The sequence below is a fragment of the Brachyhypopomus gauderio genome, chromosome 15 (assembly GCF_052324685.1).
Source record: "Brachyhypopomus gauderio isolate BG-103 chromosome 15, BGAUD_0.2, whole genome shotgun sequence".
Lineage (NCBI taxonomy): Eukaryota > Metazoa > Chordata > Actinopteri > Gymnotiformes > Hypopomidae > Brachyhypopomus > Brachyhypopomus gauderio.
Window position 1 is genome coordinate 18,266,699 of NC_135225.1, and position 22,376 is coordinate 18,289,074.

A 22,376-nucleotide genomic window follows, 5' to 3' on the forward strand; every position below is an offset into this window, starting at 1 on the left:
ACTTCCCATTTGTGGCTAAACATTTAATATAATACAATATGCATACATACACAGCAAATTATACAAGAAAAAGAAAATGTTTAACTTGCTCTCTGATTGCTGTACCATGTACCACTGTCTGAGGGAAAAGTAGTGTTGATAATCCTGTTACGTTTAGCTGATATCAGTTAAAAGTGGAACATGTTCAAAGGACAATTTGGAAAAAATCAGCAAGGTGTGTTGTTCAACCAAACACAGTGAATCAGTATCAGTCAACCAAACACCGTCAATCAGTTTCAGTCAACCAAACACAGTGAATCAGCATCAGTCAACCAAACACCGTCAATCAGCATCAGTCAACCAAACACAGTGAATCAGTATCAGTCAACCAAGCACCATTAATCAGCATCAGTCAACCAAACACAGTGAATCCGCATCAGTCAACCAAACACCATCAATCAGCATCAGTCAACCAAACACAGTGAATCAGTATCAGTCAACCAAACACCGGCAATCAGCATCGGTCAACCAAACACAGTGAATCAGTATCAATCCAACAATGTGAATCAGTGCCAGCCAAGCAAACACTGAGAATAAGTGTCAACCACCATTATACTACACTATACTGCACTTTACTTCACTATACTACACTATACTGCACTGCACTATATTATACTACACTATACTGCGCTCTACCTCACTATACTACACTATACATGCTAGCACACAGTCTGGAACCATGCAGTATCTCGCCATTAATACCGTTTCCTCTTTTCTTTCTGTCTTTCTGCCTCTATTCACCTCTCCACTGGAGCAGCAGATCACTTGGGGATCGAGTTCATGGGTAAGAGACGACTCTCCTTGGTTGTGTAGTGAGTTGTGTTGAGAGGTTTGGTCCTTTGGTGTCGCGGCTGCTGTGTTTCTTCATGCATGTTGCTCTAAATATTCTTTTTCAGTCTAAAATGTGCTTTATTTTTGCATCATGTTTGCAGTATGAACGTTTGAGAAGAATGTGTTTGAAAAGGGTGTAACATTTTGCTAAGTTTATCCTTTAAAAAAGTGTGCCGTATTTTTGTAATTTCTTAGGAAGCAGGTTTCTCCGCACGCCTGTGTGTCTCCAAACTTAATTTAGGAGTGTGAGAACTGCACTCGTCTTGGTGTCCTGTCAGACCGTTTAACGGTACCATCTCTCTCCCAACCGCTTTTAATCTTCCAATAGATTTTTTTCTTTAGAAGTGGTTGTTATGTCATGGGATTTAAATGTCAGAATTGCAGGACTGAGCGGAGATGCCATTTCTCACTCAGCTTCCTCTTCTCATCCAATCACTCGCCTTATCCTGCTGTGGAATACTAATGCCCCGTGGTCTCCTTGGCAACAGCACGGGGGGAGTTTTAGGGGCCACCATGCTGTTAGCTTGGTAGCTAACAGCACGCGTGCATGGGCCAGAGGGCAAGGACTTCACGGATCCCAGGTCAGCAGGTCAGAAGTTTACACTGATCCCAGGTCAGCAGGTCAGGGGACATCACTGATCCCAGGTCAGCAGGTTAGGAACTTCACAGAGCCCAGGTCAGCAGGTCAGAGGACATCACTGATCCCAGGTCAGCAGGTCTCCACCGATCCCAGGTCAGCAGGTTAGAGGACTTCACAGAGCCCAGGTCAGCAGGTCAGAGGTCTCCACCGATCCCAGGTCAGCAGGTTAGAGGACTTCACAGACCCCAGGTCAGCAGGTCAGAGGACTTCACTGATCCCAGGTCAGCAGGTCAGAGGTCTTAGAAGCGGGTGATGTAGTTAGACAGAGTCTGTCTCTGCTCAAGCCTCATGAGTGTGACACTTGTGACTAAACTATGCTGAGGTGCTTGAATGGGACCTGGAAGAGTACCAGTGTGATACCTGTTGTTTGGAGCTCATCTGTGGTACATATATAACGATGTGTGACACTGGATCTCAACACAGCGGACGTGGATGTGGAAGCCATCTGTCCACTGGCACACTGGTCCTGAGCATTCAGCATTTTAGGGCAGTCATGGCCTGGTGGTTAGGGAACTGGTCTTGTGACCGGAGGGTCATGGGTTTGATTCCCAGACCTGAGGCCATGACTGAGGTGCCCCTGAGCAAGGCCCGTAACCCTCAATTGCTCACTTGTATAAAAATGAGATAAAAAATGTAAGTCGCTCTGGATAAGGGTGTCTGCCATAAATGTAAATTTTGTTAATATTTAACTGCGGCATTAATAAAGTACCACAGAGTATGTGTGCATTAATGCCCCATCTCCAGAAGTACCACGGAGTCTGTGTGATTTAATGCTCCATCTCCAGAAGGCCGTCGATAGTGAGGCTGTTGTTCAGGCGTATGGCCCCGCCCACTCTGCACACAGGCGTATAGCTCCGCCCACACTGCACAAAGGCTTATGGCCCCACCCACACTGCACGCAGGACTTGGGCTGGCCCACAGTCTTCAGTTTTGGTGAAAACATCCTTTCTCACAAAATGTGATAACCATACCAGATTCACATGAGCTTCCTCTGACTGCTGTGCATTTTACTAGGGCAAAGACTTTTTATTCTGTGTTTTATATACAGAATATTGTGTATTTTAAATTGCCTGGGTGATTATACAATTTAAATCATGCTTACAAATATTCTAAATAAGGTTGTTGGCTTTTCAAGAGGGTTAAATGTTAAGTAAATTGCAATAAACTTTAAGTTAATGTGCCTCAAAGCTATTTTGTCTGCTGTTGTTACGCTGGGGTCTCCTTTAAGCGCTTTTGTGTAGCTCTGCAGAAGTCGTGTTCCCATCCCTGCTCAGTGTTAACAGACACGTTCATGTTAGGACCAAAGTCACACGCTAGGATAATCTTCCTTATTGTCCTGTGCTGCCCAGAGAAAGCTCTTTGTAACCATGACAAATGGATCCCTTGTTACCACTTGTCGTATGATTCTGTGCCTTGGCCATTAGGACTAAACAAGAGCAGCAGGACGGAGAGATGGAGCCGTCGTAGCTGAGATTACCTGGCGCAGTGCAGGCTGGCGTGGCAGCAGCATGCAGTAACACGACGGGTTCCAGTGGCCCTCCGAGCAAAAACTCTTCCAACTCTCACGATCACCAGATCCAGTCAAATTAGCCGCATTGGTTTTCTACTAACCTCTGACTACTGGCACAGAGACACAGAGTAGGAAACCCAGAGACAGGACACCGAGAGACAGGACACAGAGAGACAGGACACCCAGAGACAGGACACCGAGAGACAGGTCAGCCAGAGACAGGACAGCCAGAGACAGGACACCCAGAGACAGGACAGCCAGAGACATGACATACAGTTCCCTGCTCGCGAACGCCCCTGCTCGCGAACGCCCCTGCTTGTGAACGCCCCTGCTCGTGAACGCCCCCGCTCGTGAACGCCCCCGCTCGTGAACGCCCCCGCTCGTGAACGCCCCCGCTCGTGACCGGTCCTACTTAGAGATTGTCAGCTTAGAACAGTCCATCTCTGTCTACTACTGCCTTTAGTTCAGAAATGCACAAGCACACACACGAGCACACTCACACAAACGGAAGCTCCCACAGAGTTGCACTTTGGCAAGACTTTTGGGTCCATCAGTTCGGGGTAAAGCACCCAGACACACTCCGCCAACGCGGTGTGACACGCCACGGCTGTCGTGCTGCCGTGACGTCTGGGTTCCAGCGCGGAGCGAAGCAGAGCCAGACGTAGCGCCAGGAAGACGACAGCGTCTTCAGCATCCGCGTGTCTCCGCCGCTGTTTGGGACATGGTGACAGGGCCACGCTGGAAACACACACCTCGCTCTAATGGAACCTCCGCTGGCACAAGGGGTACCAGGAAATAGAGCATAGTGCTGTAATTACATGTGCACGTGACGGAGAGGAGGAGGAGGAAGAGGAGGAGGAGGAGGAAGAGGAGGAAGAGGAGGGGGCCATCTGATGGCCTCAACAGTGCTCATATTTACATCTTACATGCAAACAAACAGAATGTGCTCTGCGGTTCTGTGTTTACCCTTCTCTTAAGTACGGCAAGGCTGTCAATGTAATAAAATTGCCACGCTGTAGTTTTGCACAGAGTCCATTTGCTCCCATGTACCTGAGATAGATTACCCATTCTGTAATTATAATTGTAATTCATGAATTTTGGGATAGATTACCCATTCTGTAATAGTAAATGTAATTCTTGTAATTGATATAGATTACCCAGTTGAAGTCATGGATTTATTGGCTAAATTAGTGGGAGGCTTAGAAGTGCTGATGTGCTGGAGGCAGTGCAATATGGAAAGCGGGTTAGACCAAGTGCCACACCTTTCCTTCCACTTTCCTGCACCCCTCCTGCCCCCTCCCCCACTGTAGCTTTGCCCCTCCCCCACTCTAGTGCAGCCCCCTCCCCCACTGTAGCTCTGCCCCTCCCCCACTGTAGTTCTGCCCCTCCCCACTCTAGTGCAGCCCCCTCCCCCACTGTAGCTCTGCCCCTCCCCCACTGTAGTTCTGCCCCTCCCCCACTCTATCCCTGCCCCCTCCCACTCCAGCCCTGACCCCTCCCCCACCCCATCATGACTACCACACATAGTAATGATCATGGCGTAATAAAAGCAAAATGCATATGACATTTTCTAAAACATTCTGTAATCACTGATTTTAGAAGTTCTCTCCTTTATTAAAGTCTCTCATTTTTTTCTTATTAATTAATGTGCCGCTGTGACTGGAGGACTTTGTCAGCAGTTTATCTAAATTACAGTACCAGTAATTAATGTGTCCGCTGTCCTTGTAAATATACACACATGTGATATGATCCAGTTGTGGCCCTGACTCATTCATCACCCGCCCTGCCCAAAGAGATTTTGTGGCACCTATTGTGTAAAGCCTGTTGTGTCTGAGCTGATCGATTGCCTGTTAATAGCGGCGGAGCCGAACGCGATTGGTTCTTCGTATGAGAAGCGACAGATGCCATTTTTCATCCTTAATGGTGTCCATTAAGACCTTAAGTCTTCTCCAGTGGCACCAGTTCCCAATGAGACAGGCAGTCTCTCTGCTCTACGGTCAGCCTGTTCCGCACCTCGGCCTCCAGCCATGTTGATGTGGTGGTATCGTTCCCTGCCCATACTGTGGTGCATTTTGTTGGATCATAAACTAGTATCTTGAAAACAACGTGTGCTTGGTGGGTTTTGCTCTTTGAAATGTCTCCTTCTCCTCCTTCTCCTCCTTCTCCTCACACAACACACCTTCACAGGTCACCCTCCCCAGGTGTGAGAACAGCACTGCTGACTCGTCTCCGTGCCACCGGGACTCTCTGCCTTTGTTTCATCTTCACCATCTTCTCTTTCTCCGCACAGAGAGCAAGGAGGTGTACAAGCGGCAAGTGCTGTCAATCACGTGTATCGCCATGGGGATCAGCTTCCTGGGAACGCTGTGCGTGGCTCTTTACTGCCGGAGCAAGTGAGTATGTCCGGGCGTCCCTGAAAGATCTCGCTGTCCCCGAGCGCGTGAAGGAGAGCACATACTGCCCGTCTCCAGGGAAGAACGGGGCAGAAACGCTTTTACTGGAGGAGTGTTCGCGTGCAAAACGGTCCAGGCGAAAAAAAAGTAGTGTCTGTTTTTAAAAAGAGTTTTGAATGAAGCCACCTGTGGTTTGTTTATTTGTTTGTTGCCTGTTGATGTTCTTCGTGCGACTCCCTTCTCTGCTGTGTCGAACAGCACAGCGTCATACCGTCACACTGTCATACCGTCATACCGTCACACCGTCATACCGTCACACCGTCACACCGTCACACCGTCATACCGTCACACTGTCATACCATCACACTGTCATACCGTCACACCGTCACACCGTCATACCGTCACACGGGACGCTGAGGAACCTCACGCTTGAGCGGCACGTTAGAAACCGTGCTTGCTTGATGCAGTGATCTTAGAATATGACCCCACCACACCTACCACCATCACTACCTCCACCACATACACACACACACACACACACACACACACACACCACCTCCACCACCACACAAACACCACCACCACACACCACACACATACACACACACACCACCACACAAACACCACCACCACACACCACACACACACACACACAAACACACACAAACACACACACCACCACCACCACCTTCCCATTATCAGCATCAGCTTATTGGAACATGATCGCAAATGGGTTTGTTTAGTGTATGACCAGATGCACGTCTGTAGCCTCTGCTCAACAGAGATGGTTTGGGTTTATTCTTGTGTCCCAAAGATGTGTGCTCCTAATTAAATGAAATGCTTTAGCAAGGATGCAGGGGCCGGCTGTTCAATAAATAAGAAAAAAAAAAAAAAACATACACATAAGCACATTTCAAATCGACACAGTGCTAACAGATGAGACAGTATCACGCAGCACGAATTACAGCTCACCTTATTATCCGTGTGCTGTGTGGACAGCTTCAAAGAGTCCAAAGAGTTTTTTTTTTTTTTTTTTGTGAAAAGAAATTTGCTGCAGAAGCCAAATATTATGGCTCTTTAGGTCGGCTATTTGATGCCAGCATACACCGAGTCTTTTAAATGCTGATCAAATCTTTTTCATTTTCTTCCTGAAAGCACACAGCTAGACTCAGACACTGTCCACCTCTGCCTTGGGGCACGCACGGCAGGAGAAATAGGTAGCTGTCACTCGAAGAATCAGAAGCACCACAGTAAGACGAATTGCCGTGTGATTTCAATAAAACATCTTATATCCTGATGTGACTGACTGAACAGTCTGACAGCAACATCAAACCTGGATGCTAAGCTATTTGAATAGGCCTATAATGAATTTATTGGCCAGGAAAATAACTACAACGTGCCCTTATTTTAGGGTGTGGGTGTGGAGGTGATATATATGTGTGTGCGTGTGCTTGTGCATATAAGTGAGTGTATTTGTGGGTGCTAAATGTCTTCATAAGTCACCATAGACCTTGTGACTCAATCGGGATTGCACTGCCCCCTGTAGGAGACACAGGGAAAAGCTTCAGGCGCACCTGAAAGAGAGCCGCGGCCCGAAAGCGTCCGGGCTGCCGTGCAGATGCGCTCCGAGGCCTCGTCCCGGCTTGCAGCCGCAGAAGAACGTAAGTGCCTTCACACCCACGTCTGCAGCATGATGTAGTGTGTAGGATCAACGGTCATCTCATGGATGTGTGGGGTCACTACCCCCCCCCCCCCCCCAAACGAAGACGAGCGGGTCAGCTACGTGCGGCCTGGCCCGATAGCATCAGCTGGTCTTCATGCATGCTGTCCTCGTTCTCCAGGGCCGCCTTTGGAACATCCGCAGTCCGCTCAGTCACCCCTCCTGCCCCTCCTGCTCCTCCAGAGAGGGTTTTGTTCCCATTTATCACCAACCCAATAGCCTCTGTCGACAGATCTACCTCGCCATGAGCCAGTCTGTCTTATTTGCATGGCAAACACAGATGTAATTTGAATGTCAGTCAAACCCAGTGACTCAAGCATGGTTAATCTCACAAGCAATCACACACTCTGTCAGGAGACTTGCAAATGACAAGGCAACCAATCAAAAGTGGCCCTGTGACAAGGATGCTCAAGATTTTCCATAGAAATAAAATTAGAGCCGCGCTCCCGAGACATTATTTGTTTTCCCGTGATTTTTTTTCCTACTGACATAAACCACTACGTATCAGTAAACATGAGGAAAAAGAAAACGTGTCAAACATGTGATATATGTGTGGCACAGAAGAAGATCGCAATCGATTCCTCTCGTTGTCTTGGCCTATTAAAAAAGCTTTGGGTCGATAAGACAAGAAGAACCTCTGAGATTACACCCTCACCTGCAAACATGTGGAAATGAAGTGGGCGTAATCGCATGATGTCTAACATCATGCTTAATTCTCTCACGCGTGCCTGAACAGCGGAATATTCCAGTAGGAAACAGTAGACCCGCCTGCACACCACTTCCTCCTTTTGCTCGTTCACAGATTGCTGTTCATAAAACAGCCATGGTCAAGACATTTTTAATTAGTGTTCTCAGCAGAGTTCTTCCAAATCTCTTCCCTCCCGACCATACTCAAACCAGAAGACCAAGCGGTATTAAAACCAAACACCACTCAGCCTCACCTACGTCCACCGAGCGACTTGCGGACGCGATCGAAAACCAGACACGTCGCGCCGATCATGAAAGCCTGACCGTGATAGTTGGCCGAGCAAGATTAAAACATCCATTATGTGAAGCGTGTCCTCCGCCCACGGCTGTGTGACGCGGCGCTCCACAGGAACGGCGGGGCCAGAACACGCCGCACTTATTACACCCCGCACAACCTCCTCTTTATTGAAGAGAATCCCTGTATTGATTTGGACAAAGAGCAGCTTAATTGGCTAGGCTAGGACGTTTATGACCCTGCCTCCACCTTTCAGTAGTGTGCTGCTTCCCACCAGACACCAGCTTTGATGGCAGGACTGAGTGTAACACCCTGAGGCCAAAGAGCACGAGGCCATGCGGCAGGACCGCTTAAAGCCTGACTGCAACGCTCAGCAGCCAGCCGTCCTGGACAGATGCGATGTTTAGCTCAAACCCTAAGGAGCACGTTTCCCACATTAATACCTGAGGCTGGATTTTGAGGCTGATTTTGGGTTTGATCTGAGTCATCTTGAAGGAGGAACATTACAGTCCTTCTTCTGTGGCTGTACGAAGTCGTCTCCAAACAGGATGGGTGAGGTTTGTCTCCTTTCCTTTTTTAGCACATCCGTACAGATGACTCAACGTTTGCTGAAAAGAGACGCATACATATTTTTCAAAATGTGATGTCTTAAAATGATCCACCTTGAGAAAGTGAAAACATTTACACTTTCTTCTCTTTGTGCCGTCATCTGAGTGTATCCGAGGCTTTGTTTTATGTGGCTCTTTGGTTATATTATTCCGTATAATCAGATAAACCTCACAAAAATATACAGAGTACTTCTTATATCACGAAGGTCAATATCATACAATCAGATGTGTGAACCTGCTTGATATATAGTTGGTGGGGGAAGAAACTTCAGGAAATATCCTAACACATTGCCTCATTTAGTGGACTACCCCAGCGCACACAGCCGCCCTCATTCATCTCATTAGGTCAGCTAGCGCTGCGATTATTTCTCTGTTCGCTGTTTGCTTTTTGAAACACCCGTGGGCCTCTCTCCCCCCGTACCCGCCCGAGCTGATCATTACACCTGCTTCTCTCTCCCCCCGTACCCGCCCGAGCTGATCATTACACCTGCTACTCTCTCCCCCCGTACCCGCCCGAGCTGATCATTACACCTGCTACTCTCTCCCCCCGTACCCGCCCGAGCTGATCATTACACCTGCTACTCTCTCCCCTCTTCACTAATTTCACTTAGAGGGAAAGAGGGAGGATTGGCAGAGTAATCTAGTTTGTGTAAGCAAAATACTTATTTGCAGTGATTGTTGTTATGTGACCTCCATTATGATTATCGAGCTGTATTGATTATAATACTTTTTTATACATGACCACTTTGTCAGGGCTCTTACAAAAATATGCCAGATAATTTTTTGCCATATCATTGATTACTCTGCAATGGGTAATAACTGCAGAAGTTTCAGATCGGATGTGGAGTTTCAGATCGCAGGCGGAGTTTCAGCCTATAAGTGAAACTTCCAGCTGGTAGTTGTGGCAGTGACTGGTATATACTGGTTCATAATGAAGAGTGTCGGGTGACCTAGAACTGTTAGGTCCTTCTTCCATGCGTGTATGTAGTATGTGATGGGATTAAATCACATGTTCGTTTCTAGAGGGTTGTTCATGCATGTGGCTGATGCTCCTGATAGAAGTGAATCTCCCTGTGATGATCTGTTTCGTTACACGTCAGTGCAGTTTGTCTTCCTGAGTTCTGAGAACATTAACCTTATCTGTGCTCTACATATTGCCCCCACGTGACCACTATCAGGCAAGAGCCCTGCAGGGTGAACGTGTTGCTTTATCCAATTACGCTGATGCTAATGCCCTGGACCTCATTCAGCCGTCAGCTCTCCACACCCAAAATACACACCCTCTCCTCTCCTCTTCTCCTTTTTTCTCCTCTCTTCTCTTCTCTTCTCTCCTCTTCTCCTCTCTTCTCCTCCCTTATCTTCTCTCCTCTCCTCTTCTCCTCTCTTCTCCTCTGTTCTCTTCTCTCCTTTTCTCCTCTCTTCTCCTCTTATCTTCTCTCATCTCCTCTTCTCCTCTCTTCTCCCTTCTCTCTTTTTCTCCTCTCTTCTCCTCTGTTCTCTTCTCTCCTCTCCTCTTCTCCTCTCTTCTCTCCTCTTCTCCTCCCTTCTCTTCTCTCCTCTCCTCTTCTCCTCTTCTCCTCCCTTATCTTCTCTCCTCTCTTCTCCTCCCTTCTCTCCTCTCCTACTCCCCTCCTCTTCTCCTCTCTTCTCTCCTTTCCTCTCCCTTTGATCTCATTCTAGTGCTCTTCTTGTCTCTGCGGGATGGAGAAGATTAAATACCACAATGACATTTAGATTATTTTCTGCAGAATGCAGAAATGGGAATTTCAAAGGACGCGGTTTAAATGGGTTATAATGTATCCAGTAATGTGTCTTGCTGTTTGGGTATTGAACGTGGTCAAGACTTTTTTCTTTAGATAAAAAAACCTGCCAAATGAGTTTATCCCACGGCAAACTACATGAGATATCTCACTCCAACACGAGATAACTCACTCCAACACGCTCACAACAGTACAGTAAAGATACCACAATAATATTATATATTATTACTATTATAAGATGCATGTATAAAGCCTATGTTTTGATAATGAAAATAATACAGCATTTTTTTTTTTTCAGTTTTGCAAAAGCTCAAAGTCCTCCGGTCCACATGGAGGCGCTGTCAGTGAGCCCAGCTTTGCCCAAAGTTCTGCAGCATCATCTGTCCACCCAAGGGGAGTGATAACAGGAAGACACCACAGGTAACTGACTACTGACTACATTCCTCTCTTTTTACCAGCCCTACTCTCGTAGCAATCTGTGCACTTAGTTACACTGAAGATAACGGATTGTCCTCGTCTAAATGTTGCTTTAACCCAGCTAAAAGCAACGTTGATCTCCTCAGGAGGACTGCCATTCGGTGCCCTGTCCATGGCCTTTTAGACTCTTGTATGATGATAACGGACATGGTAATTATATACCAAGGAGAGCTGTGAGATACTACTTGCTATAATGTGGTCAAAAGCAGCGAAGAGAAAAATTTAATTATCTCCATGGCAGGGTACCCTGTGATAATAGCAGTTTTATTGAATGCTCTCAAAAGAATGATAGTAATTGTAATTGGTGATAAACATGTTAATATGAGTTTCTCTGGTGACATTGAAGGCGCAGGAGCAGATCGAGATTAATGTGAATAACCCAGATCGTGCCGTGTGCAGGCTCATATACCAGCTTCATACTGGATTAGGACCATTTCCTGTTCATCCATGTCCTCCGCCTCCACACACCCACTGTCTGATCTGTAGTGTCTCCACACACCCACTGTCTGATCTGTAGTGTCTCCACACACCCACTGTCTGATCTGTAGTGTCTCCACCCACCCACTGTCTGATCTGTAGTGTCTCCACCCACCCACTGTCTGATCTGTAGTGTCTCCACCCACCCACTGTCTGATCTGTAGTGTCTCCACCCACCCACTGTCTGATCTGTAGTGTCTCCACCCACCCACTGTCTGATCTGTAGTGTCTCCACCCACCCACTGTCTGATCTGTAGTGTCTCCACCCACCCGCTTCCTGGTCCGTAGCCTCATTTGTCCCTTTGCTGTTGAAGGGCAAGTGTTTGCTTCTCTGGATCTGCAGTATAGGGAGTGTTTGGACAAACGCAACCCGGTCCTGGGGGTGACATCCACCTGGGCCTGGTTTGGGTCGCACTCTCACCAATTCCTCTCCCCCCGGGTCGCAGGGTGATTGGACCTCGCTGGCCTACAGTGCAGACATACGGATCGAGTCATGCGTATAAGTGCATCTTTCAAATGTTTTAGCGCATGCATGTTAAAGCAGCCATTGTCTTGCATATCGTACCGATCACTTCAAGACATTTATCATGTCACACTGATCACATCCTGTCTGCTCATCACGCCCCAGGGACAAAGCCCATGTATCAGTCCCCAGATCCATCGCCTGGTATTCCAGACTGTTAGGTAACATATTATTGGAAGAGACAGTATTAGAAGTGCTCATGAGATTGTAGAGAAAAACAGAATGATCTGTTTAGAGTGAAATATATTGTGGACTGGAAACGTAGGTTCATTCAAGTAAATCTGTCCTTCGTTTACGTTAGAACAGGTTGACGCAGACAATAACCAGGCAACGGCTTGCTGAGAAATATGGTTTGTTTCACTGACCAGCTTTCATTGGTTACAGTTGCTTAAGCTTCTCAAAATGACTTTTTAATTGGTTGGTCAAATAGTCAATCAAATACTGAAATTATTCCTCAGGTTTAATCTCAGGGGAAAAAGATGAAATGCAAAGTCACAAAGGAAAATATTTGGCTATTAAAATGAAAAATGAAAAACCTTTTATACGTGTGTGTGTGTGTGTGTGTGTGTGTGTGTGTGTGTGTGTGTGTGTGTGAGAAAGTTGACAACGGACTCAGTAGCCACGTGGGGTTTGCGTGGACACTCTTTGCCACCCGTGGACAGTAGCTCTCACAGCTCTTATCTACTGGTTATGTCTTCAGAAGATCAGAAAGATCATCCCAGTTAGATTGACTGGTCTTGTCTCAGCGTAACAAGGCAACAGGAACCCCAGCCAAAATAACTCACTTAATCTCTGTGCTAACACGACTTTATTCACTGATATGCGTTATCCCCACTGGCTTGCACAGTAGATTTGGATAAAATCTAATGAGAGTGAGGTGATTTATTTGTAATATGGTGGACGGGTGGTGGATCAGCAGGGGTTCCAGGAGATGGAGATGAGACTGAAGCTCCTTTCAGGTCTTTTCAGGTCGTTTGTTATTCAAGTGTGTCAACACATCACCCCTGTTTTCATAAGAAGCCCCAGGTGGAAGGAGAGAGGAGGGGCAGAGAGAGAGAGAGAAGGAGAGAGGGAGTGAAGGAGAGAGAAAGAGGGAGTGAAGGGGAGAGAGAGAGAGAGAGGGAGAGAAGGAGAGAGAGAGAGGGAGAGAAGGAGCGAGAGGGAGAGAGAGGAAGAGAAGGAGAGAGAGAAGGAGAGGAAGGGAGAGAGAGAGGGAGAGAAGTAGAGAGAGAGGGAGAGAAGGAGAGAGAGAGAAAAGGAGAGAGAGGGAGAAAAGGAGAGGGAGGGAGAGAAGGAGAGAGAGAGGGAGAGAAGGAGAGAGAGAGAAAAGGAGAGGGAGGGAGAGAAGGAGAGAGAGAGGGAGAGAAGGAGAGGGAGGGAGAGACTAGGGGCGATTATAGAAGAGGGAAGCCTTGGTGTAACTGTGCAGAATTCAGTGCTTATGTGTGAAACAAACAGGTGAAGTATCATCATGCCACATACGGTGTGTGTGTGTACACGCATCATCTGGCAAAGAACTAAAACTTTCCATGATTTCTGTGGTTTGCTTGTTTTGACAGAGAACAAGACAATATTTCTGAGCCTCCATGTCTTTAAGAGCAGGGAGAGATGGTGATGGTTTTAACTGCTGTTTGCAGGACTAGCTCACTGTCTCACAGCACTGAGCAACGAAACCACTCAGCTCTCCGCCTGCCAGCACGCAGAACCCCGCCCATCCCCAGAGGAAGACTCAATCCCATTGGAGGCTCAAGAGATTCTGGGCCCGCCTATCAGCACCTGCAGGAACCCGAGGGCTGTGAGAAGGACGCAGAACCAATAAGATTGTGAGTGAGAAGATACATTAATAAAAACATCCGGAAACATGGCGCACTGTCATGGCGGCTCACGGACTTGCGCTGTAAAATGAAACTTTCACAAATGGAAGAGATCAGTGTGGAGACACATACATCTTCACACACTTAAAAATATACATGTTCTCACAGCTAGAGTCCCCAACTCCTCCTCTCTGTCTGACACAAATGATCCCTTACACACACACACACACGCGCGCACACACACACACACACACAGTTTCTCTCCAGGCCCCTGTCTTTCCAAAGCCTCAGATGTGAATCTACACTTCAGCAGACCTCGTGGTACTTTCCTCTCTATCATTTGATGTAGTTAAAAAAGAAACCAGGCAGATGTTCTGGTTGTTCTACAGAATAATGGAGCAGATATATTCAGACAAGCTCAGCCTTCACCAGGACACCATTGTTACCTCTAACCTTAACCCTAACCCAAACCCTAGAGTAGCTAGTGTGTGTCCTTGCCTCTCTCAATGTATGTGTGTATATATCTGTGTCTGTGTGTGTGCATGTTTGTGTGCTTTTTTTTTGTGTGTGTGTGTGTGTGTGTGTGTGTGTGTGTGTGTGTGTGTGTGTGTGTGTGTGTGTGTGTGCATGCATGTGTACATTCCTTGCACAGATTGCCCAGTTTGAGGTCTTAATAAAGTCCAGCAGCAGGTACAACCTGCATTAGGCCCAGGACATCCCAGAAAAAAAACCCTCTCACAGACAATTAAACATTACAGAGAGTCATGGGGGCCTGCTATATGATGAACATGTATTTATATCCTTAAAGTGTATTTGTATATGCATGAGTATATGTAGCAGGCCTTGGAGCAGAGCGTGTGGGCGGGTACATGTTACCCAGTGGGGGTGGAGTCTGCCCTGGCCGGTTCTGGGCAGGTACCTCCAGCCTGCTGCCACATCACTGCGGGAGGTGGGAGGGGGTGTCAGCCATGACCTACATCTACATCTATTCCCACAGCCTGCAGTAGAACATCCTCCACCCAAGAAAGGACCCGTTGCCATGGAGATGGCCTGAGATTGAGGAGGGAGGGAGGAGGGAGGAGCAGAAGGAGTGAGGGAGAGAGTGTGTATGTGTGTGTGTGTGTGTGAGAGAGAGAGAGAGAGAGAGAGAGGGAGGGAGGGAGGTAGAGAGAGAGAGAGACAGAAATTCAGTAACGCTGCTTTACATATGATCAAAAAGAGAGGGAGAAGGAGTACAAAATATTAGACCTTTCATTGCTCGCCCGTCACATCCATACTGTCATCACTGTAAAACGGCATCAAAGGCCAGCACACACTACACTACATTATACTACACTACACTACATTACACTAAACTATACTACACTACACTACATTACACTATACTACACTATACTACACTACGCTACATTCCACTACACTACATTACATTACACTACACTATACTACACTACACTACACTATACTCCACTACACTACAGTGTACACTACACTACACTATACTATACTACACTACACTACAGTATACTATACTACAGTATACACTTACACAACACTACACTACAGTATACACTACACTGCATGACATGGGGGAGTCATGGCCTGGTGGTAGGGAACTGGTCTTGTGATCGGAGGGTCATGGGTTCGATTCCCAGACCTGAGGCCATGACTGAGGTGCCCTTGATCAAGGCACCTAACCCCAACTGCTCCCCGGGCACTGGGCTAGGGCTGCCCACCACTCTGGGCATGTGTGATCCACAGCCCCCTAATAATCACTAGTGTGTGTGTGTTCTAACTGCACAGATGGGTAAAAAATGGAAGACAAATTTTGATTGCGGTGAAAAATCACAATTGACAAAATATGGCACATTTACATTTACTACACTACTATACACTACACTACAGTGTACACTACACTACAATACACTACAATACACTACACTACAGTGTACACTACACTACACTATAGTGTACACTACTCTACATTATAGTTTACAATACACTACAATACACTACACTACAGTGTATACTACACTACACTATAGTGTACACTACTCTACATTACAGTTTACACTACACTTCACTACAGTGTACACTACACTACAATACACTACACTACAGTGTACACTACTCTAAATTACAGTTTACACTACACTTCACTACAGTGTACACTACATTACAGTGTACACTACACTACAATACACTACACTACAGTGTACACTACACTACAGTGTACATTACACTACAGTGTACACTACTCTACATTACAGTTTACACTACACTACAGTGTACACTACCCTACAGTGTACACTACACTACAATACACTACACTACAGTGTACACTACACTACAGTGTACACTACTCTACATTACAGTTTACTCTACACTACATTGTACACTACACTACTCTACACTACAGTGTACGCTACACTACAATACACTACACTACAGTGTACACTACACTACAGTGTACACTACTCTACATTACAGTTGTACTACACTACAGTGTACAATACACTGTAGTGTTCACTACAATGTACCCTACACTACACTATACACGAAACTACACTACAATGTACACTACACTACACTACACTACCCTACACTATACTACAGTGTACACTACACTACACCACACTACACTACAGTTCACTACACTGCAGTGTACACTACACTAGATCGCCACCGCTCTAAGTACCACCGCTCTGTCCAAGCGCAACCTCATCCTAGCGTTACAGAGCTACTGCTACTCAGGAGGCAAGGACACACACCAAGTCCAGAGTGGCCTTTTCACATCTCCATCTCACCCTTCACTCATCACTTTTTACTCACTCTTCACTCTAAATTCACCCTTCACTCATCACTCTTTGTTCACCCTTCACTCTAAATTCACCCTTCACTCATCACTCTTTGTTCACCCTTCACTCTAAATTCATCCTTCACTCTTATTACTCTTTGTTCACCCATCACTCTTATCACTATTCATCCTTCACTTATCACTCTATTTACCCATCACTCTTGAAACTCATTAGGGCCAAATCTCAGCACATTCCAAATGCCCATGTGACCAGATCACAGCACACGTGCCGCCTGGCCCCGCTCCAAAGTAACTCCACGCTGTCGGGATGGTGTCCAACCTGCAGCTCAGCTGAGAGGGACAGAGCTGCTGGAGTCCCTGTGTCTTCCACATTAGATCCGCCCTTCCGCTTCCCTGTGAGGAGGAGACGGATCGAAGGACACGGAGCCACATGCTGGGAAGGAGATTACAGTTAGCACACTATTAAAACCAGAATCTTCTCCTCGCCAGCGTGGCCCCAGACAACCTTAATCTACTTTCTGGTTGAAAACCTCAGCTCTTTTAATCGAACTTGCAGCTGTGTGCCCAAAATGGGGACCCAGTGTCTGAAGTCCTGATTGAAGAACCCATACAATAACCCGGTATTGTAATTCAGTGGCCATAGCGATGTGGGCGGGTGCGATCTTCATTGGTTGCTGTGTGGCACCTGTATTAAAAACTGCAGCGTGACTCCAGGTCTACAGGCAACTAGTGAACAGTGATGGCTTAGTTACCTTGAAAAAGTAATCGGATTACTGATTACTGATTACTCCTTTTAAAAGTAACTTAGTTATGTTACTGATTACTTGATTTTATAAGTAACTACGTTAGATTACAAGTTACTTTAGTAGTTACATTCTGCAGCAAAATAAAATTTTTTTTTGGAAAAATTTTTTATTGGAAGTGCATTTTTAACAGTAACAATGTATTGAAGCAAGTTCGGTAACCGAGGCAGAAACTGCTTAATCCAAAAATCCAGAGGAGGGAAACTATATTGATAATGCAACCATGGCGTGCGCAGGCGTTGGTTGGTTCCCATTGGTTAACCTGGTTTTTGTAATTGCTGTCCCTCTGAGATGCTGGGGAGGGGGGGGTATAAAAGGAGAAGTTTGTGGGTGCAGGGGTCTCTTTTTCTTCGTCTTCTTCTTCCTCTGGGCTCTTGCTTTTCTTCATCCTCTATCTCTATTAATCAATCACACGATTTTTTTTTCATTGACTCAATCCAAAAAACTTAATTCATGATTAAATGAATTTAGTTTTTTGGATTGATTCAATGAAAAAAAATTCGTGTGATTGATTAATTCAATTTTATTACATTGAGCCAATGCTTTATTTTTTTTAGTGTATACTGGGCCAGATGAGCTCATTATTAGTATCAGTTAAAAGGTAAATCAATGCTAATACCAATTCCCTCTAAGTATCCCATCTGCTACGCATGTTTATGATAAACCTCTGACAAAGCAGGCTATTGTTTATAGCAAGGAACTTTATAAAGTTGGTTAGGTATATTCTATAACCTGTACTGATCTCTTTGAGAAGTGAGTTCTTTTAGATTCTTACCAACTACAATTTGGAGTCAGATATTTGAATTTTATGCACGTCAATTCTTCTTCTGCACCTATTTCCATCCTTGATTGTAGGCAAGCAGGTAGGTTAATTCAATCTCATAACTAAAACCCCTACACCATAGAGAAGAAAATATCATGATTGTTTCTGGTACCTAAGCTCTTATTTGTTCATTACATATGTATGCTGTCTATTATACCATTTATTCTTATGTATTCATTACATATTCATGAATTCTTGTGATTAAATCCCAGAAATGGGTATTAATCCACTAATCATGTGCTCAGAAATGAAGTTGTGTCTGAACTGTGATGCCTAACTTTGACTCCTGACCTAGCCTCCATACCTGACCTAGCCTTCATACCTGACCTAGCCTCCATATCTGACCTAGCTTCCATACCTGACCTAACCTCCATACCTGACCTAGCCTCCCTATCTGACCTAGCCTTCATATCTGACCTAGCCTCCATATCTAACCTAGCCTCTATATCTGACCTAGCCTCCATTCCTGACCTAGCCTCCATATCTGACCTTTCTAGCCTTCATAGCTGACCTAGCCTCCATACAGTATCTGACCTAGCCTCTCTACCTCACCTAGCTTCCATACCTGACCTAGCCTTCATACCTGACCTAGCCTCCATACCTGACCTAGCCTTCATTCCTGACCTAGCCTCCATATCTGAACTCCCACTTATGGAGTGTGTTCTCCTTTACTGGTCCACTCTTCTCTTTAACTGTTCCACTGTTCTCCTTTTCAACTCCACTCTTCTCCTTTATCGCTCCACTCTTCTCCTTTACTGCTCCATTCTTCTCCTTTACTGCTCCACTCTCCTCTTTAATCGCTCCTCACTCTTCAGCTATCAGGCCTGGAGATGATTAGATAGATATGATAAAATATCCCTTTCCTGTTGAATAGTGTCTGTTCTTTAATATAAAGTGTTCAGGTGGCTTGGTCCGCCTTTGCTAGAGGCTTAACTGTGATTAGGGGATTCTGAGAGACAGGCATGCTGGGTTAAATATCGACGTGAGGAGGGGTTTGGGTTCGTCGTGGCAAGATAAGCCCTGAGGCGTGCAATCCGGACACCTCCGTGAGATGTGGGTTTGTCCCCCAGGGTCTGGTTTCGTCCCTCCTCCTCTGTCATCCACGATGGAGATGTGATGTCTTTCTCATTCGGTAGCGAGGTGCAGGGGAGTGATGTCTTCTGCAGACCACGTACCCAGCCAGCGTCAGTAATGCATAGCATTCACGCCCAGGCGCCTCGTGGGCTCGATCTTCGGCAATCAACTGAGGCTTCCACTCCCAGTCGCCATAGGAACAATGTGGCATTCCAACCACAGTTAATCTGTATTGACGGTAAATGGGATGTATGGATGTAGTGGCTCGGTTAGGTCTTCGAAAAGATGTGTTTGGTGAACAAAGAGCAATAGACCAGCTTATGGGACCACTGTTTAAAGACTGCTTTCAGACTGCTATAAGACTGTTTTAAGACTGCATTAAGTCTGCTTTAAGGTCTTTAAAGGTCTCTTGTGCTCTGTCCTTTTTAAAAAAAACATTCTGTCCATCTGTCTGCAGGGGTTTGGAGAAGCCGGAGGGTGAACTTCGCCGTAACTCCTTCCAGCATCTGCAGTGTTCATACTCCTCTGTGTGGCATGGGGGGCGGGTGGAGCAGTGCTTCTCTGCTCCATACCGGCCCGCCTCCATCCCCATCATCCCCTCCGTCCACTCCAGTCCCAACGAAGTGTCCTGTATGCAAACGGCCGCCGTGGGCGTGGACGACCAGACTGCCATGCTGCGGGGGTGCACGCAGGACGGCCCCTCGGTTTGGCTCCGCCCTTCCACTGCCCTCCCCGACAGGCCGCCTGGAAAGCAGAAGGAGGAAATGCGGGAACGATACCGAGTGCAAGACCACGCCCACCAGAAGCAGGAAGGTTTTCCTACTCCTCTGGGGGCCAGAGAGACCGTTTGCGTTCTCCTTGACAGTGGGCTGGGGGCGGGACTGGGGGGAGTGTCTCCCAGCGGGCCCACGGAGACTCAGTTAGTGAATCCCAGAGACGCACACAAAGACTGTGTACAGTCTAGCCAATGAGGTCTTGCGGGGACCCATCACAAATGTGCCCTGTGTGTTGGACGGAAAGTCATAGAGTGTTCTGCCAAAATGATGGAATGGAATTATGTGTAATGCTTCCCATGAAACGGGCCCTTTACTGGCCTGATACATTCAGCAAAGAAGGCAAATGACAGTCTCAAAATTCAAAAACAACAGAAATTATTTATATGCATTTATTAAATGACAAACTTCTAATTAGAAAATGAAACCAAATAGTCTGTCAGCTTTGTGTTTTTAATTGTATAAAATATACATAGATATCTATATATAAATGGCTATAAATATATCACAATTAAAAAGGTGACCAGGTACACAGGACAATGGATGTGTGGAATGGTACAGACATTTGTTTGTTTTGTACTGACTCCTCCACATATTGCAGGCTAGGATATTTTTTTATTTGCGTTTCGCATCGTGGCCATTCTGGAGGTTGGACCAAGCCTTCTTTGTGTGTTCCTGAAGGGCTGCAGCCTTAGCTGGGTTTGTCGCCCCCTGCTGGCCACCACGCTCCTCCTGCCCAGCCGAGTGGGTTTCCTGCTGTCTTGGAAACGCCTGACCACGTTCACACATGGACATGGATTACAACAGAACTAAACAAACAAACAAAAATCATTTCAGATGGGTCGTGTGGAATCTGAACACTGCCTGAAGACTTTTGGAAGAACAGACAGATCTGGCGTTCAGTTCTGCTGTCCCGGTTCTTTCTCCTGTTCGTTTTGTACTTGGGCGATCGCTCTCCTCACTGCTCAGACGGGGTGGCAGTGGGACGTGTGCTGCAGGAACTGTCTGGGATTTACATCGCGCCTCCTTGTGACACAGATGCACCTCACTCATCTGGAGCTCAGACTTCTGGTTCCAGAGGAAGTTCCAGCTGCAGAGGACAGGAAGCAGTGGGAGGGGCTTCCGGGAGGCTCCACCGGAGAGGAGGAGCTTATGTGTTTTACTTTCATGTTTGTTTCTGGTGACTGGATCTGCTGCTTTCTGGGGGAAAGGCTAATGGGAGGGGCTAATGGGAGGGGCTAGTGGGAGGGGCTAGTGGGTGGGACTGTGGAAAAAAACAGTTTATGAACAGTTTATGAACAGTTTCTGTGGTACTTTCAGATTGGGACGAACCATTTCCGTTTGAATTTACAACCAAATGTGAAAAAAATAACAATGAATCTTTTGGTGAAGCTATTTCTCCTTGTTTGTTTACTATGGTCCAACGGCCCCCAATTCACAAAATAATGCATGTTGACATTTTTTTTTGCAGTTGCACCAGAAAGGCATAGAGTCATGACTGGGGTATCACTGCAGTATCATGACTAGAGTATCACTTGTACCTTTACACAGTGATTGACAAACAGACACACCTTTAGGGACACCATGCGGTGAGGTGATGACCTTATATGGCGCTTTCATAGCCATATGTGTGTTTGTTTGTTTGTTTTTTGCTAAATGTTTTTAACTACCATACACATGTACAAAAGGTAGTAGCAACCCAAAAAATGTGTTCGATCCAACCCCTAATTCTTTTGAAAAACAAGTAGCATGGTCTGTATTTGCCCTGTTTTCTGACATATAGCATCAGATAAAGACAGGCAGCCCACTAAGGATCAGGGAAGTGGTTTCACCAAGGATTAGGATTAGATGTGTGGTTCCACCAAGGATTAAGATTAGATGTGTGGTTCCACCAAGGATTAGGGGTATGGTTTCATCAAGGATTAGGGGTGTGGTTCCACCAAGGATTAGGAGTGTGGTTTAAATAGAGATCAGGGGTGTGGTTGAACCAGAGATCAGGGGTGTGGTTCCACCAAGGATTAGGGGTGTGGTTTAAATAGAGATCAGGGGTGTGGTTGAACCAGAGATCAGGGGTGTGGCTCCACCAAGGATTGGGAGTGTGGTTGAACCAGAGATCAGGGGTGTGGCTCCACCAAGGACCAGGGGGTGTAGGCAGCACCTGTTGACGTATGGGAGTCTGTTTTTATTTTATAATTTCCATTTGTTTACTACTTATTCATGTAACAACTTGTTTCCTTTGTGCTTCTTAATGGAACATTCCAATCAAACACTATAATGTAAAATGTGATTCCTTATCATTAAATCAGGGAAA

At 46.2% G+C, this 22,376-nt stretch overlaps 1 protein-coding gene across 2 annotated transcripts in view; it reads left to right on the forward strand.

The window, feature by feature from the left end:
- Positions 1 to 22,149, forward strand: part of nrg3a (neuregulin 3a) — a 257,130-nt gene extending 234,981 nt beyond the window's left edge. The window contains exons 4-9 of one of the 2 annotated variants that reach the window (XM_076974131.1): positions 797 to 823; positions 5,311 to 5,413; positions 6,960 to 7,074; positions 10,782 to 10,903; positions 13,598 to 13,783; positions 19,750 to 22,149. In XM_076974131.1, the coding sequence (XP_076830246.1) occupies positions 797 to 823; positions 5,311 to 5,413; positions 6,960 to 7,074; positions 10,782 to 10,903; positions 13,598 to 13,783; positions 19,750 to 20,263 (1,067 nt within the window). In that variant the 3' untranslated portion in view covers positions 20,264 to 22,149. The remainder of the gene's footprint in view (positions 1 to 796; positions 824 to 5,310; positions 5,414 to 6,959; positions 7,075 to 10,781; positions 10,904 to 13,597; positions 13,784 to 19,749) is intronic. The other variant, XM_076974132.1, reaches the window with a different exon arrangement.
- Positions 22,150 to 22,376: the final 227 nt, after the last annotated feature.